Source organism: Megascapheus bottae, chromosome 1 (assembly GCF_031878675.1).
Source record: "Megascapheus bottae isolate mThoBot1 chromosome 1, mThoBot2.hap1, whole genome shotgun sequence".
Classification (NCBI taxonomy): Eukaryota; Metazoa; Chordata; class Mammalia; order Rodentia; family Geomyidae; genus Megascapheus; species Megascapheus bottae.
The window spans coordinates 73034517-73053833 of record NC_143509.1 but is presented as its reverse complement, the minus strand read 5'-3'; the positions used below and the strand labels follow the sequence as shown (position 1 = coordinate 73053833).

The following is a 19317-nucleotide window of genomic DNA, read 5'->3' as shown; positions in this document are numbered from 1 at the left end:
CACTAGCCTTGAATAAAAGAAGCTCAGGTACAACACCCAGGCCTGGAACAAATTAAAAATTATCTAGGTGAAATAAAATCAAATAAAACCTACACTCAACTTTTTATGTAAAGGGGATGTTCAGCCACATAAATATGACCAAATACCTTTAAGCTACTACAATAGTAAAAATAGACCTATTTATCAAATAAACAATACATCTGTAAGACTTCCTTCCTATACCTTATGAATCCAGGAGGGAGAGAAAGATTGAGTTAGTTACCATGCATTTTTAGAATACTTAACTCTTTTGAATAACATGATCATCATATTGAAAATTATGTTGCTAGGTTAATAGCAATGTTTTAATATTCAGAAAATTTCATTCCTTAATGAAATAAGAGTCCCTAAATAAGAGTTTGGCCTAAGACTTTTCAATGACTACATATCATTAAGATCTCTTTTTAAAAGAAGTTCTTGGGGCTGGGAATGCAGATTTGTGGTAGAGTGCATGAACCCCTGGGTTTCATTCCTCAGTACCACTAAAACAGAAAAAGTTGGAAGTGTTGCTAGGGATTAAGTAGTAGAGTGCTAGCCTTGAGCAAAAGAAGCTCAGGGACAGTGTCCAAGCCCTGAGTTCAAGCCCCAGGACTGGCAAAGAAAGAAAGAAAGTAAAAAAGTAAAAAAGAAAGGAAGGAAGGAAGGAAGGTAGGAGAAGGAAGGAAAAAGAAGAAATAAAAAGGGAGGAAGGGAGGGAACTAGAGAAGGAGGAGGGAAAGAAGGAAGGAAGAAAGGAAGGAAGGAAGGAAGGAAGGAAGGAAGGAAGGAAGGAAGGAAAGAAGGAAGGAAGGGAGGGCGGGAGGGAGGGAAGCAGGGAGGGAGGGAGGAACAGAAGGAGGGAGGAACGAAGGGAGGGAAGGAGGGAGGAAGGAAGGAAGGAAGTCCATCTTTAGGGATGTCTTTTCCCCCCATGGATTAGCTACAGTGATTGACCAACTCATGCAGCGGTGAATTGTCACTGCAGAACCCGAATTCTTCCCCCCATGATAGCAAAGGTAGAATGGAAGTATAAATTGAGACCTCCTTCTCTTATTCTGATGGAGATTTCTTTTCTCTTCTATTTCATTGGTGTGAGGCAGATGCTCATATAGAGCTCAGTAATTTGCCCCTTCATGAAAAGGTCATTCAAAAGTAAGTCAGAGACAGTAACGTGTGTCAAATATTCCCACGTCAGTGCTTGTCTCTTGGAAAACAACACTTCTCCCTTGGCTCAAGCTGTGCTTCTCCTGAGTATTTTTCTTGGCGATGCACCCTAGCCATCCAGAACTCTTCCAGCAAGCACCCATTTAAACAACTGCCTGTAGTGTTAATTTGTGATTTATAAACAATACATTTTTCATCCAACACATATGAACATAGGGGAAAAAAGTGTTCAATCTTAAGCATAAATCTTTAGAAAGGTTTACAAATAAAATCAAGCATTTACAAAGGACAAACATCCTTAACATTTCTAGTGCTTTAAAAATAATTATCAATTACTTTTTAAATTAAAAATAAACAGAAAGTAATGTTTTATTTAGATAATTAATTTTAAATATATTAGAATCATTTCCAAGACTCCCTCAGTCTATCTGGTATTAACAAATCAGCTACATAATAGTGACTTTGCCATAGTCTTACATTATTCTCCCTCTGGGAAGCTTGAGGTACAACTCTTAGGAGATATCTCAAAAAGTCAGGAGCAGACAGAAATTGTAGCACTAACTCCAGGCACTGGATTTTTACTTCTTTATCTCTCTGTCTTCTCTGTCCTGTCTGCCTGCCTATCTTTATCTCCCCTCTCTCTCACCCCCTTCTTTTGTAGTAGAATACTTTCCAAAACTTATGATTTTGAACTTTCATTAACACAAGCTCATGGTCTTCGTAGGAATAAAAATTATCACAACTTCTATTATTTTAAACTAAGGAAACAGTGTATGTTCCATATTTTTTTAATAGAAGATTCTTCTTCCAGTGGTACTCAAAGTAAAGTCCATACTAATTACATGCCATTAATAACCAGTGGTCTCCATCTTCTCCAGGCTTCTAATCCATGGCAAAGACAGGCATTTGTGTTAAAGCTCCTCCCTGCAATGAAAAACAAAACACAAAGAAAAGCAAGAATGTACTGTATCACCAATATCTTTCAAGTTGCTTCCACTGGAGGAAAGGTGTGTGTGTGTGTGTGTGTGTGTGTGTGTGTGTGTGTGTGTGCGTGTGTGTGTGTGTGTACGTGTGTGTGTGTGTGTGTTGTATATAACTTGCTTATAACTTTGTTGTGCAAAGTTAAAGAAATAAACTATACAGATCATGGAATGCTTTTACTGCAATCTTAAGTCAGTTAACATTTTTGAGCTACATGGCAAATGAGGACATGGACACTAAGTATGAACTGAAAATGCTCTATGGATTATGTGCCTACAGTTTTTCAATGTCGTCTCCCTTCTACAAGCATCCCTCTGTGGGTTAGATGTGCTGCCTATTGTTTCACAGAATCTTAAATCATCTATCATCTTTGTTCTTTTTGTTTTTGTTTTTTTAACCAGTCCTGGGCTTAAACTCAGGGCCTGAACACTGTCTTTGGGTTTTTTAAAGCTAGAACTCTACCACTTGAGCCACAGCACCAATTCTGGCTTTTTTCTATGTATGTGGTACCAAGGAATCAAACGTAGGTCTTCGTGCATGCTAGGCAAGCACTCTACCACGAGGCCCAACTCCCAGCCCCCTCTTTGTTTTTGTACATTTTAATTCCTTATCAGAAGCCCTTTCTTTAGATGCCTTGGCCTCAATCTGATGTTTTTGTTTTGTGTTTTGTTTTCTTTGTTTTTTGAGACAGGGTATTACTGACATAGCCCAGAGATGTCAAGGTCAAAACAGATAGTTTCAAATAAGTCTCTTTGCTTTTCATTTTCCTTTCCTCAACTAAGAAACAGCCAACTTCTAAAGTCATTATAAGGAAAACATGAAATAATCTGTTAGAACCTCATAAACTTTCAAGAACCCAATCAATTTTGGTAATCACAACTTCTGTCACATGAACAGGAATGACATACTTCTCTTGGTGGCACTGTAAGATAAGATATTAACCAAAAGGTTGCAAGAGGGCTTCTGGAATGCTTACATTTGATGCTCTCTCACAAAAGCTGCAAACTCTGGATCATTAGCATACAGTTCCAATATCCTCATTCGCTCTTGAATTTCCTTAAACAAAATGGAAGAAGATACAGACATTTGAAAAACTTCAACAGACTTTTAAGAGGAGTGCTCCATATTAGGCAGAATTGTGGGTTTGGAAGCTTGACAAGAGAGAGTTCGCATCTAGAGAAATCTGCTGTGGAAATTACATGATACTTTAACTCTGATATATAGTTTTAAGAAAAAGAAAAAGAGGATCTGGGAGTTTGGCCTAGTGGTAGAGTGCTTGCCTGGCATGCACAAAGATCCAGGTTCGATTCCTCAGTACCACACACATAGAAAAAAGCCAGAAGTGGTACTGTAGCTCAGGTGGTAGGACTAGAGCTCTAGCCTTGAGAAAGCCCAAGAACAGGGCTCAGGCCCTGAGCCCAAGCCCAGGACTGGCAAAAAAAAAAAAAAAAGGAAAAGATAGGGAGGATTTGTTAATAATGAAAAAAGTAGTCACTTAGTACAAAAGAAGGCAAAACTCACAGATGCATGCTCCCTGCCTACCACACTTTGGGGAAGGTAAGAACTAGCCATGCACATAGATACACACACACACACATACACACACACACACACACACACACACACAACAGCAGCAGCAGCAAAAGAAAAAAGGAAGAGTAGAAAGAGGAGAAGGAGAGGAGAAAAGTGCAGAAACGAAAGGCAGTTCTTACCTCTTTAGAAAGGCCACTGCTCTCATATATCTGTCTGATTTCTTTGCTCAGACCGCCAATCACCTCTTCATGAATAGAACTGGGAAAGGGATATTGGGCTTCACCACACTGTTCACATCCAGCCATCTGGCTGTCATAAACATGGTTGTATTTCACAGCATTCTCAATGGATGACAGGCTGTCAGGCTGCCTGTGGGAGGCACAGAAAGAAAGATACTGCTTCAAGATTGCTGTAAGAGTTGATAACTGTTTATCTGAGATAAGGTTTCTGAAAGAAAAGAATGAAAAGGGGTAGGGAGAAAGGCAACCATGAGAAATATCCAGATGAATCTCAAAAACTGTCAAGTTGAGACAATCACTATTCGGTTTCCTTTATCTTCTTTTGCCGCAATGCCAGACACTCAATAAATTTTGGTTGGGAATCAGCTCTTCATGGGCAGCGTTTCGTTGAACAAAGACAGCTCTATCACTCTCTGAGTTATATATGTGGAAAATCAGTGGGTAGCATACAGAGAATGTGATTTTTTTAATACAAATATTAGGAAATGGGATGATCTGGGCCTCCATTCAGTTCAACTCAGGTCTACAAATACCAAGATTAGTCATGTGTCATGTACCACGGGTTTTTCTAAGAATCTCTGTCATAAATAAGGTTTCAGTTTGCTAAAAACTCAGATTCAAACAAACAAAAAAAAAGCATAGAAATCATGCTGGAGGTATGTCCTAGGTTGTACTAGCCCACGAAGAGGGGATCCTCAGCCAGCACAAAGGGTGAAGGAAAGACTGAACAAAAGTAACTCCAACTGCCACTTACGATCAAACCACCAAGAGAGTCCTTAGATCCCTAATCCAGCAAGTGGACCAGGCTATATTTTCCCCATTAATGAAGCCACATTTAACTTAACAGATATAGAGGTGATTTCTTAACAGATTCTTATGCAGTTTTACAACCCAATTGCCACTAGTACCAGCCGAAGAAATAAACTGACACACACCTAACCCTCAGCAAGGAGACTCCCCATTCCACCTCCTATCAATCCCTCACTACGTCCTCCCTGACCTTGAATGAGGCATCCTCACCACACTGAATAAAGACTGCTCCAGTGCATGCCCCTCTGACTTGGCTTATACTCAACTACCTGGAAGAGACTCACCCAACTCCCAACAAATATTTACTCATCTGTTTGTAAAGCATTCACAACACTATTGCTAAAACTTTTATTTTTTTTCTCCCTCTAATTCCAACATTTCCTTTTTTTCTTTTTCTTTTTTTATTCTAATGTATAGAGGGGTCATAATTATGTTCGCCAGAGAGAGGGTACATCACTTCTCACACATTAACACCCTCACTCATGTTTTTGTCTCCATTTCCCTCCCCTACCACTTCTTAATCATTTTGTTTCCCCCCCTCCCTTTCCTATTTCAAATAAATAAATGTATATACGATATGCCAGGTAACAAGGTCAGATGCTGTAACAATATGAGATTAAACTTTTAAGACTCTCTTCTCCAGGGAAAACTAGTACATTCCTTATCTGGGCTTTCTTAGCGTATCATCATGGTGCTACTTTTTTATTCCCCAAAAGATATCACTGTAAAGAGGATGCTTTTATCAACTTACAACTCTTTCATTCAGCTTGTACTTGGTACACAGTAAGTACTAAATGAATGAACAAACAAAAACATTATATTCCATCAAAATGCTTTTTCCTTATTTACCTGAGAGGCCTCTCCCTTTCTCTCCTGATATTCTGAGCTTGAAGAGTCTTGACAAGGAAGATGATGACAACGGACAAGATGAAGAGAAGGCCAATCACGGAAGTTATGGTGATGCCTATGACCAACGGCTCAGACACAAACTCCTCACAGTGCTCACCTCGATACCACCAGTTTTCACCCACTCGGCATCTGTAAAGACCAATCACCAAAGCCAAGATTTGAATCCCTTTGCTCAAGGTGATAATGAACAGAAAAGCCTTTGGCGGGAATGGGGAAAGATAGAAGTACATATGTGGACTGTGTAAATAGTTGAACATAGTCCTGAGGATGTAGCTCCATGAATGTCCAGCATGTGACTCTGGTTTCCATCCCCAGCAAAGAAAAAAAGAAGTGTAGGAGGGAGGAAAGAGAGAGAAAGTGGGAAAGAAGGAAGGAAGAAGGAAAAGAAAAGGGGAGGAGAGGAGGAAAGGGAAGCAAAGACAAGGGAAGGAAAAGAGGGAGGTGGAAGAAGAAAGGCGAGAAGGGGAGAGGCGACAACAAGACAGGAGAGGAGGGGAGACTTGTGTATACAAATTAAACCAACATATGGCCTAATGCTTGGCAAAGACTCAATAGATCCTCAATAGCTGCTTAGAAATGATTATATAAAATATTAAATAGACTTGGACAAATTATTCCATTCAGCCTCTTAATTATGGATAACTAAACACAGACCCAAGAAGAAAAGTGACTGGGTAGATTATGCAATTAGAAAACAGCAAAGTTGAGTCTAGAACCAGTTGTCCACATCCCACACTAAAGAAAGCCTTTCATCACTAATGCCAGAGTCGTGTAAAAATGTCTTCAATCCTTAGAGAATCAAAGAAATCATTTCTTTGAGAAATACTAATTTCCTTGGACATTATGAATTCTAATTAGCTGGGCACCAGTGGCTCACACCTGTAATCCTAATTACCCAAGAGGCTGAGATCTGCAGATCGCAGTTCACAGACAGCCTGGGCACAAAAGTCTATGAGACTCATTTCAATTAACCACCAGAAAACTGGAAGTAGCTCTGTGGCGCAAGTGGTAGAGTGCTATCCTTAAGCTGAAAAGCTCAGGAACAACACCTAAGCCCAGAGTTTAAGCCCCATGACCAATTAAAAAAAAAATGAATTCCAATTAACCATAGAAAAGCTGGCAGTAGCGCTGTGACTCAATTGGTAGAATGTTAGCCTTGAGCAAAAAAGCTTTGGGACAGTGCCCAAACCTTAAGTTCAAGCACTAAGACCAGCATACAAAAAACTGGGGACTCAGATGCACTTAAAGGAACATATATTTGTCATCCTTTCAAAAATGTCAAATATAGGCTGGGAACATGGCCTAGTGGTAGAGTGCTTGCCTGGCATGTACTAAGCCCTGGATTCGATTTCTCAGTACCACATACACAGAAAAAGCTAGAAGTAGTGCTGCAGCTCCAGTGGTAGAGTGCTAGCCTTGAGAAAGCCCAATGAGAGTGCTCAAGCCCTGAATTCAAGCCCCAGAACAGGCAAAAAAAAATGTCAAATATACCTTTATTTGAAAGCTCAGGGAGAATAGAGGAAACCTATTAAGAATTATTTCATTGATTCCTAGTTTCTTCAGAGCTTTTATCATAAAGGGGTATTGTTAGATTCTACTGAATGCTTTTTTGGCAACAATTGAGATGACCATGTAATTCTTGTCCTTACTCCTGCTGAGGTGGATCAATTATATTAATTGACTTACACATATTGAACCAGATTTTCATCCCTAGGATGAATCCTGTTAGATCATTGTGTATAATTTTTTTGACAAGATGTTGACATCAATTGGCCAGGATTTTGTTGAGAAGTTTTGCATCAATGTTCATTAAAGAAATGCATCTGGGGCCAGGAGTTTGGCCTACTGGTAGAATGCTTGCCTAGCATGCACGAAGACCTGGGTTCAATTCCTCTGTACCACATACATAGAAAAAGTCAGAAGTGGTACTGTGGCTCAAGTGATAGGGTTCTAGCCTGGAGAAAAATCCAAGGACAGTGATCAGGCCCTGAGCTCAAGACCAGGACTGGCAAAAAAAAAAAAAAAAAAAAAGAATGAATGAAAGGAAGGAAGGAAGGAAGGAAGGAAGGAAGGAAGGAAAAGAAAGAAAGAAAGAAAGAAAGAAAGAAAGAAAGAAAGAAAGAAGAAAGAAAGAAAGAAAGGAAGGAAGGAAGGGGAAGGGAAGAGAAGGGAAGGAAGGAAGGAAGGGGAAGGGAAGAGAAGGGAAGGAAGGAAGGAAGGAAGGAAGGAAGGAAGGAAGGAAGGAAGGAAGGAAGGAAGAAAAAGAAAGAAAGAAAGAAAGAAAGAAAGAAAGAAAGAAAGAAAGAAAGGAAGGAAGAAAGAAAGAAAGAAAGAAAGAAAGAAAGAAAGAAAGAAAGAAAGAAAGAAAGAAAGGAAAGAAGAAATGCATCTGTAGTTCTCTTTCTTTGATGAGTCCCTGTTTGGTTTGGGGATTAGGATTATGCTAGCTTCATAGAATGAGTTGGTAAAGAACTTTCATTTTCAGTTTCACTGAAGAGTTTGAAGAATATTGGTGTGAGTTCTGTTTTGAAGGCTTTATAAAATTCAGCTGTGAATCCACCAGGTCCTGGGCTTTTCTTGGATGGAAGGTCTCTTATTGCCATTTCTATTTCATTACTTGAAATGGTTCTGTTTATTTGGTTTAAATTTTCTTGGTTTAGATTGGGTATATCAAATATTTTCTATCCAATATTGATACAAATTCTTCCATTTCTTTCAGATTCTCAAATTTGTTTGCATAAAGATTTGAGAAGTATTCCCTTATGATGTTCTGATCTTAGTAGTTTCTGTCATGATATTTCCATTCTCATAGTCTGTGATTTTGTTTATTTGAATGTGCACTCTTTTTTTTTCATAAGATTTGCTAAGGGTCTGTCAATTTTATTAAGTTTTTCAAAGAACCAACTCTTTGTTTTGTTGATTCTTTCTATGGTTTTTTTGGTACTCTAATTCATTTAATTCTGATTTAAGTTTCATAATGTTTCCTTTTATTGGATTGGGGTTTGGTTTGTTGCTCTTTTTCCAGGAATTGAAGATACATCATTAAATTGTTGGTTTGAGATTTCTCAAATTTGTTGATGTAGACACTTAGAGCTATAAATTTTCCTCTGAGTACTGCCTTTGCTTTGTCCCAAAGGAACTGGTATTCTATGTGCTTCCTTTAGTTAATTACCATAAAGTGTTGAATTTCTGTTCTGATCTCTTCTATGACCCACTGGTGGTTCAACTATGTGTTGTTCAATTTCCATGAGTTACAGGAATTTCTATGGTGGTATTTGGTGTCAAGTTCCAATTTTATACCAGTGTGGTCTGAGAGAATGTAGGATAATTTCAGTATTTCTGAATTTGCACAGATTTGCTTTGTTCTCTAAAATATGATCTGTTTTAGAAAACATTCCATGTGCTTCTGGCACATGGCTCAATCTTCACATGAGAAATGGACATCTGTCTACTGCCTACATACAACAAATATATAAGGATTGCCCTAAATTATAGCATAAATCAATTTTTTCAGAAGAAATATCTATACAGTTATAACTAAGATTATCTCTAATTACAACATACCTACAAATGGCCCCATGCCCGGGCATAATGTCACATTTTCCATCATTCAAGCAGAAGTCTGGCTGTAGGTCACAGACACTCTGACAAGGCAGATCGTCTATACTCAGGTACCCAGGGTAGCATCTGCACTTTGCTTCTCCACTCCAGGAGTTGACCAAACATTCAGAAAATTCATTACAGGCCTGAAACTTACAAGGGTTGGCCTCATCACCTAAAACATCAAACAAACCAGAGAATAACAGAAAGGCAAAAAAACAGGAGTTGGGGAGCAGGAAGTCTTTAGTTAAAGGTCTTCTCTTAAAGTACCATGAGAAAACCATCTTAAACTAATGAAGTACACTAATACTCAAAGCCTAATCATAAAACTCTACAACCTTGCAAGTTTCTATATGTCTTATTTAGGAATTATGCAGAAGCTTTAAAGTCAATGTCATGTAACTATCAATCTACAGCATTGTTTTATTTGTCTTTCATTTCTACCAGTCACCTTTACTCTGTATTTACTACTATATGTCACTTCCCACAATGAGATCATGAGATAAGGAGAGAGCCCAAAAGAAAATGGTAGGAGCTTCAGGGCTTGGTATAGCCCAAGAGGGGCAGGCTTAGGAACAATCCAGATTTGAGGAAGCCAGTATTAGAAAAAGAAATCATCCCTGCCTCCTCATTGGGCCACTCTGAACAATAGTTTGCCTTCAGCAACTTCATTTTTCACTGGTGGGAAAATTAGGCCAGGGGCCAGGAGTTTGACCTCGTGGTAGAGTGCTTCCCCCTAGCATGCACTAAGACCTGGGTTCAATTCCTTGGTACCATATACATAAAAAAAAAAGTCAGTAGTGGTGATGTGGCTCAAATGGTAGAGCTCTAGCCTTGAGAAAGCCCAAGGACAGTGCTCAGGCTCTGAGTTCAAGGCCCAGGACTGCCAAAAATAAATAAATACATAAATATTAGGCCAATAACTACTCAAAATGGATGTTAATGCACTAACCATGGATGAGCCTTACATGGTTCCAACATCCATTGCTTCCTGGTAAATGGAAATCTGTGAATGGTAAATGAGAAAATGGGGACATAGATTCTAAAAACAGGAAATAGGTGGAATCTACCAGCTCTTCTACATGAGAAAGACCAGAGTATAGCCAGAAAGCTATGGAGGATCAAAAACAGCATAGCTTCTTAGTTTCCTGACAAATTAGTATTTCTCTAAAAAAATGAGCTAATCATGATGTTGCATATATGTATCCCAGAACTTGGGATGATAAGGTAGGCAGATCATGAGTTTGAGGACAGCCTGCACTCCATAATGAAACCTTGTCACAAACATCAAACAAATATGCATACATACTCACACTCACATATGCATACACATATGCGTGCGTGCAAACACACACACACACACACACACACAGCAATGGGTTTTTCCTGCACCCTTAGAGTTTTAAGGATATCTGAAACTGTTCTCATTGGATCTATGTGGGAAAAAGGAGCCATAATAAATTAAATAACAGTAACTAAAACTTCATGCTCACCCATAAACTTAGGTGACCTTATGTGAAAATGTCTTTGTAGATGTAATCATGTTAAGAAGTCTTACGGAACTGGAATATTCCCTAATTTAATGACCAATATCCTTATAAAGAAAAGGGAAATTTGAGGGGTCAGGAGTTTGGTCTAGTGGTAGAGTGCTTGCCTAGCATGCATGAAGACCCAGGTTCTATTCCTTGGTACCACATACATAGAAAAAAAAAAAGCCAGAAGTGGTTCTGAGGCTCAAGTGGTAGAGCTCTAGCCCTGAAAAAGTCCAAGGACAGTGCTCATGCTCTGAGCTCAAGCCCAGGACTGGCAAAAAAAAAAAAAAAGAAAGAAAAAGAAAAGGGCAATTTGAGCAAATAGTCAGGGAAGCAGATTATAGACACAGTTAGATGCTGAAATGACAAGGCAGGCAATGACCAAAGGAAACCAGAAGCTGTGAAAAGACAAGAAAAGACTCTTTGATGGGATTTTTGGAGAGATTGTGTCACTGAGCTTTGATTTTTAGAGTTCTAGGCTCAAAACCCGTGAAAGGATAAGTTTTTGTTGTTATAAGCCACCCAGAATTGACACCTTGTTCAATCAGCCTTGATTTCTATGTTGTGCTGACTTTTTTACACCCATGGCCTAGTAGTCATTAAGAAACATAATCTTGACTGGAATGAGAAATTAAGTATATTCAGTGAGTGAGAATAAGGATCCATCTCCTTTGTTGATGAAAGTGAAATGTTCTAAGACACTGTACATGAAATAGTCAGGCAAACAAGTCAGTCTTGTCTGTGCCAGTCTGGACATAAAATCATCACTTAATCTTTCATAATATACACAGTAGGGAAATTCTCTTTGAAAAACTTAAAACTTTGTGGCCATTCCACAAAGTTATGAGTGGGAGGAAGAAAACAGAAAAGGATAATATAGAAAAAAAAATAAATGTTATTCCTTTTGCTTCAAAAACTTAAGGACTAATAGTTTAATCATGGAAATAAAACACTAAGGTATTAAAGTTTTGTTCCAATCCCTTGTGCTTGGTAAAGGTGAAAGCCCAGAAGAGTTGGGAAACTTACCTTAATGACTTTATACAGAAACGAAGTTTGGAATGGGAAACAGAGATCTAAATTCTAGGTTGAATTATACCCATTCTGGCTATCTGGTAGTAGTGTAAGTGAAGGGCCTTGGAAAATGGAAGAAGAAAGAACAAGAACTGGAAAGAAAGCTTCAAGGCCAGAGCAACATGGTAGCTGGATGAGTTCTGGGGGAAAGTGGGTAAATCAGATAATGTCCTTGGGAGGAATTTAAGAGTGGTTATGCTTCACAACAGTATTTTAAAACTCACTTGCTAGGCTTCAAAAAAAAGTTTTTCCCAAAAACAAGATGTGGGATGGGGGTGGGGGGGAGGGAAATGTGGACCAAGACATGTGAAAGGGTATCAATGTATGGGAATTAATACACCATCTATCTGGCAAATATCATGTAACCCTTCTATCAATTACAATAAAAAATATATGAAAAAACGAAAAATAAATAAAGTGAAATGTAAAACATTAAAAAAAAAGTTTTCCCCATTACTCTTATACCACAAGCAAATATCTGATAGAATCAACTATGTTATGCTATGCATGACACTAAGATCTGTAGTAACTTGACATGAAGAATAAGCAGAAAGTTCAAGACACATGGAAACCTAGAAGGAACTTAGACCTGAAGATGATTAAGACAAAGGTTTTACACTGTACATGGACAAGACTCTAGCACGTTCATTGAGCATCGAAAGAAAAGGTCGCTCTATAAACCTGGATGGCTTGACCTGTGACTGACAGGTAAATTACACAAACATCTAAAAAAACTTATTTACTGTAATTCCTTTGAAAAGAAGTTGATTAAGGACTGAGAATGTGGTTCAGGTATTAATCTCTTATACAACATAGGTGAGGTGATACATTTTATCTGCAGTACTACATAACAACAAAAGAAGTGGAATGACTTTTGCAAAACCTTTTGAAATCATAACTGGTTGCATTTGTGGAGTCAGTCAAGTGCTTTTATATATGTTCTTTGCTTAATGCTTAGACTAAACACATAAGCTACACAGGTAATTTTCTTATATAATATATAAGAAACTAAGGCTAGGAGATAGCTCATCTAAAGTTACACAGATGATAAATGACAGGGAAAAGCCAAAATTCTTGCCTTCCAACTTATAACTACTTGCTCCTTCCACTAAATCACAAGGCAATGTGTGAAAAAATCCTTAGAGGAGGAAAGTGGCATTTGCATGTTGGCAAATTAGCAAAAATCATTTCCCTCACTTTCAATGAATAAATGTCCTTCAAGGGTCAAAAAAAAAGTATGCTTGCTACCTTCCTGGTTAAAAAATAGAGCTGATTTTCAAGCCAGTTTGAGAATAAAAGCCCTGGAAAGTATTAACCTAGACATTTCACCTTATTCTGACTCAAAGCCACTATCCTCTGATATGCAAAAGGGAAAAGGAATAAAACTTCCCTGCATGGAAGTCTCAAAATAAAAATAATGATGGGCCAGGAGTTTGGCCTAGTGGTAGAGTGCTTGCCTAGCATGCATGAAGACCCGGGTTCGATTCCTTGGTACCCCACATACATAGCAAAAAGCTAGAAGTGGTGCTGAGGCTCAAGTGGTAGAGTGCTAGCCTTGAGAAAGTCTAAGGACAGTGCTCAAGTCCTGAGCCCAAGCCCAGGGCTGGCAAAAAAAAAAAAAATTAAAAAAAAATAAAAAAAATAAAAATAATGATTCTATTCCTAAGTATCTAGGAGGCAGAGAACAGGACTGTAGTCAAGACCAGTTTGGGAGGGAAACTCAGGAGACCCCTTCTCAACTCCCGTGGGGCACAGCAGCACACACCTGTCACCCCACGCCCAGGCAGAAAATGCCTGCAAGACCCTGGATATGGTGGCATATGCCTGTAAACCCAGAAAGAAGAGAGGAAAAAGCCTCAAAGTAGGCAGAGTATACTTACCTCAGTAGGAAATGAGACCTTATCCTAAAAACAATCAGCAGCAAACAGGGCTAGAGAAGTGGCTCAGTAAAAAGGGCCTGATATTCATAAAACCCTGAGTTCAAATCCCAGTAACACCAAAAAATATTTTTAATAAAACCAAAATAAGTACAAAGATATATGTATATATATATACATAGATATACACATATGTATCACTGACACATAAAACTTAAATGAATGAGAATAAACACAAAATCTTAAAATATATGTGTATTTCTGTATGTATGTACATACAGATATACATATATGTATATACAATACATAAAATAGTAAGTTTATTGACAAGACTCTGTGTGTGTACGTATGAGAGAGAGAGACAGAGACAGAGACAGAGACAGAGACAGAGACAGAGAGAAGTGACCAAGTTTTTCTGGGGGAGGTTTGGCAAGACAAAGACATATAGTAGATAAGTAAGAAAGGTTTGGGAAGAATGTTTAGAAAGGGAATGGAAGGTGAATCAGTAAAGTTAACACTTGTGGAGACCCTTGAGAAGAGCTGATACTGTTGTTTTTGGGAAAACATTTGCTTTTCAAGGTGCATCAAATTTGTGTGACATAGTGTTCTGTTCCCCTGCAAGTATAAGATTCACCTTAACTCAAAGAAAAGGAAAACAATCACTGGATTCTACTAAGAAATCACCATGGAAAGCCACCCAATTACCTGATTCCACATCCAGGGAGTATTTATCAATATCCAAGTTCATAGTTTGGTAGGCTGTGGTGCAGAAGTCTTCCAGAATCAGGTGCACAGCATTACTGACATTAGGAGGGACAGACTTGGCAAACCTCATCCGACTATTCACCACAATGCTGCCATTTCTGAAGTTTAGGATTTCTAAATTCTGGAACCCTGTGAGGTTTGACTGGAGATAGGGAACCAGCTATAACAACAGGAAAAGGGATAAGTTTATCAATACCGTGTTACATTTTGTTGGATACCAAAAAGACAAAAAAAAAAAAAACAAAACAACAAAAAAACAGGCACAAAGTCCCTCTCCCCTACTTTTCCTAGTTGTATTTTATCTACTTTTAAACTGTTAATAAGAAATGATTATTGAGGGAATAATTTAGGAATGTCATGAGATTGTCACAGTGACATTCAGGAATTCTATGAAACTTGCAGACCATTCAAATACCCGAAGTGTTTATTTTCTCTGTTTCCCTAAAGAATTGCAACAGTTAAGGCATGAGTACCCCTAAAGACAATGATATCATATCAACGTTATGACTTCACATTTTATTTCAGTCCCAGAATTCTTGGTATGAGTCTATGTCATGGCACCCTCATTCTACATTTTTGTTTTCCATTTCTTGAATCCACCTATATGTCTTCCTAACAGCCCTAGGCCATGGTGGTATTTGTGAATGACAGGAAATGAATACTTACAGATCACACTTCCCTGGGTGTGCTGAGAATGTGGGAGATTCATACATGATTATTCCCAAATGCCCACTTTTTGAGCTTACCAATTCTAAGAACCTTTGCTCCAGGGCTTTATATTCCAAAGAGTTTTTATTAAACAAGTCTTCTGAAAACATCATATTAGTCACTCGAAGGCTGAAGAAGACTACCAAAGCTCCTGTGGTCTGAGTGTCACCTGCGTCACCTCCTTTGGTGGGCTGGGCCACAATAGGCTTCTCTGTAGAAAGATCATTTGTAGATATTTCCACATAGCTACCAAGCTTGCCATTTTGCTCTTGGATTAGCTCAGGCTGATAGTAATCTGTGCCTACTTGGTCCAGTTCTAATGAAATATCCTGTACACCCATAATTACTTCATCCTCTAGCCGGGTGGAGCTTGTGGTTGAAGGCAATTTAGTGGACTCTGTCATGGAAGATTTCAACCAGGGCCTATCAGTACTCATTGGTGTACTTGCCAGTGTATCTCTGGACAGTTTCTCCAGGGAAGTTCTTGTCCAAACTGTATCGGCTTCTGGCAGTATTGTCCATGCAGATTGCATTTCTACCTTCACCTCTGAAACCTTGTGGTCAAACGATTCATGGCCAGATAACTCTGTGGTTTGTTCTATGTGCTCCTTTACGAAGGCATCCACTTGCTCTGTTTTCTCAGCAGAAGCAGAGCTTTCTGTATATGTCGGTAGAAGTGGTGCTTTTGTAATTGAATAATAATCCATGTCAGATACTTCTGATGTGGGAAAAGTCAGAGATGCAGAACGAGTCACAGACTCTGCAAAGGTGAGTATCGTAGGTCCACTGAGAGCCTCTATTTCTGCAAAATGTACATGTGTAACATCATGACTGTGTTTCGATTGGTCAACAATCAGATCTGTGGAATCCGTTTTGTCATCAGTAGGTAGTTTCTCTTCTATACCTCTAATTGGTGAGAGTGAGTCCTCATCCTCAAACCATGGCTTGTACAGTGGTTCACTGCTCTTGTCTAATGAAGACTCACTCCAAGGCCAAGTTATCAGATCCACCTTTTGCCCAGACCCAGAGCCTAAACCACTCTCATATATAACCCCTTTTTCCACAGATGTATCAGGAAACAAAGGCCCCACTTCTAATTGGTCTGTGAATTTGGAGGCCAAAGAGTCCACTCCAAAAGTTATCTCTTCAGGAAGATCTAATGTAACAGGTGAAGTTAGATACAGTGAGGATGTCAGGGACGCACCCGAGTCTTCTTCTATAAATTGTATTGTTCCTTTTGGCACAGGTTCACTAAATGCACTTGAAGGTAATGGATCTGCAGAAAGAACATCTGACTCTTCAATATTGGCTAACACTAAAAATAAAAGTTTTCCTTAATCTACTAAGTAGTTAAAATATTTTCCTAGTGTTCTGAATGAAACTAGCTATTTTTTCCAATTATCAAGGACAGTTGTTGGCTTGTATGCTATATTTAGCACACAAGAAGTTACAATCTTATATTTATAACATGAGACAAACTCTCATAAATTTCACCCCCTTTCTGTGAACATAGACTTTGATTATTGAAGAAAATAATCCTCAAACCTCCCATTTCTTTTCCATAAAATTTAGGGAGAAAGTTTTCTGAAAATTGTGTTTCTTTCTGAATTCTTACATTCACTATTATGCCTATTCTCTACTTTCCTTCAGATTCACCTTGCTTTCAAAATCCTGGACTCATTATTTATAACTTCGTATTTCTCTTTCATATGTCTTGTTTACCTTGATGTCACATTGATGTAGTCCTTTCCTCAACATTCATTTCATTTCATTCTCTTCTATAGCTTTTCTAGTTCAGATTCTCCCTTTCTCTATAATACTATAACCTTAAATCTTTAAACTGAGTACTATAATTGATACACAATTAATACTACAAATAGGAAACTACTGGAACAATCTTCTTGGGTACTGTTGTATACCCTCATACTTACATAAGAAAAGTTCATTACTTACAGTAATTTAATTATATACATCTCAATATGACCTTGAAAATATCCATTGATCTTGACATCACATCCCCAAGTTCATTTATTACTATGTCAGTTTGGATTCTCCATTTTGCCCAATGAAATCTGATAGTTTATTCTTTCACACACATTTCCAAGGCATTTTTCCCTAGTAAATACTAACAGTGCTTTTTACCATATAGTTCCTTCCTCTCTTCAAAACTCTTGTCATCTGATATAATTAATACAAGTGGTGATTAAAACTCCTCACCGTCCTTTAGTAAGTGAGATCCAGAAGTTTCCTCCTGAGAATCCACAGGCAAGTCAGTCTGATGCACTGCTGGGGTGACAGAATGAAGAGTCAAGCTGCTAACCTCTAACACTTCTGGGGAAGAACTGAGGCCCAGTTCCAAGGGGAAGGCTACTTTAGATGTAGACACTAAATCATTCAAAGCACTTTCTGACCACAGTTCCCTGCCAGAGGTTGAGGGAGGACCAGAGCTGAAATCAAGTGGTAAAATACTGCTGGTGGTGGATTCATCTGCTGAGGGCCCTTCAGCTGGAAAGGTATTATCCTAAGGGGATAGGAGCAGGGAGGAGAAAAAGAAAATCATATCATACAGAACAGAAACACACAAAATGATTTTAAATTTCATCTACCTAGCTACACATCTGTATTTTCTAGGGAAAGTAAGGCAATACAATATTACGCGGAGAAAGGACAAATGCTCCAGAGTTAAGCAGACCTATAGTCAAATGCCAATTCAGCCACTTGCTAGTTTGAGAATCTAGAAAAGATAATCTGTGTAACCTCTCAAAACTCACCAGTAATAATGGCATTTGCAGGGAAGAGGATGAATCTAGAGCGAATCATGTTGAGTGAGACAAGTCAAGACCAAAGGAACAAAAGGCACATGGTATCCTTAATATGTGGCTATTAGATCCAAACAGTACAAGAGAGAGGACTCAATATTTGCATACCCAATGTTATGGACATGGTATTGGAAATATAAACATAACTACATAGACATAAAAACTTCTGACTCTAAAGACATAATGTTTTATTTCATAAATTAATATGTATCTATGATATACAAACCCTTAGCCTAATTTTGATTATGTTCTAAAACCCAAATGCCAGTGATTGTATATAGAGATTCCCTTCTTGAACACTTGTTTGTTAAACATGTCAGTTGAAATATGATGTAAAAATCAATGTTAAAAAATTCTTTAATAAAAATAACTCACCCGTAAAAACGGGACATATATAAGACCTAAGCAAAGTGAATTTGCAGAAGAAAATGCTATTTCTTTTACTTTTGATGATTCATTTCTATTATTTTAGCTCAAATGACTTTAATACACGGGAATTACTAATGACTTGTTGGCAAAGACCTAAGCACATTGCACATAGCTGGAAGGGACAATTAGCAATTTCATTCATCATTCTGAAAGGTAAGTGATTGATTAAAGCCTTCCGTTTTTACCAAAAACATCACTTTACAACAACTTAACACTAACACAAATATAAATAATAAATGAAATTTTAAAGTGTGGTCCAATTACCTCAAACACATAGCCATGCCTTGAGATACAATTTTTCTTTTTCTAGTGACTAATGTAATAGTCAGTAGACTATAAAACCAATGTAATTAGTTTTTATTTAAAATAATCTCCTTTTTAAGAATATTTTCTGTTGGTCAAAATTTTAATTTCTGATTCTATATTTTGATTAGTTTTAATTTTAATTAATGCATATTTACAATATGAGTTTAATACAGATACAAATGTGCTTTAAACAAATTTACCCTTCCTTCCTACTCTGATTGCTTCCTTCCCTCTGTTCTTCTTCAACATTTAAGTTACTTAGTTCATGAGTCAGATCAATAAAGATGATCTAACTGGTGAGACAACTTTCAGCATTTACCTAGCAAACTTTTAATCTGTTAGAAGGATGAATTCACTACAAGCTGAGTCAACCTTACAGAACTGTAGACAATGGAGGCCATTGTCACCATTGACATGTTAACAGGGTATCCTGCATCACCTACACATACAAAGATGCCTTGCATTTCTGCCTGCAAAGTCTACATTACCTTGAGTCCCTAGAATGGGCCAGATAGAAAGAGTCAGAGTTTAATTCCAGACACATGAGAATATAATG

At 38.0% G+C, this 19317-nt stretch overlaps 1 protein-coding gene across 1 annotated transcript in view; it reads right to left on the bottom strand.

The window, feature by feature from the left end:
- Window positions 1-1605: 1605 nt before the first annotated feature.
- Window positions 1606-19317, bottom strand: part of Impg2 (interphotoreceptor matrix proteoglycan 2) — a 53636-nt gene continuing 35924 nt past the window's right edge. The window contains exons 13-20 of the mRNA XM_090331045.1: window positions 17425-17728; window positions 15246-16483; window positions 14440-14659; window positions 9219-9429; window positions 5595-5783; window positions 3876-4065; window positions 3140-3219; window positions 1606-2106 (exon numbers count right to left, since the gene is read on the bottom strand). Of these exons, the coding sequence (XP_090187171.1) occupies window positions 2094-2106; window positions 3140-3219; window positions 3876-4065; window positions 5595-5783; window positions 9219-9429; window positions 14440-14659; window positions 15246-16483; window positions 17425-17728 (2445 nt within the window). The 3' untranslated portion in view covers window positions 1606-2093. The remainder of the gene's footprint in view (window positions 2107-3139; window positions 3220-3875; window positions 4066-5594; window positions 5784-9218; window positions 9430-14439; window positions 14660-15245; window positions 16484-17424; window positions 17729-19317) is intronic.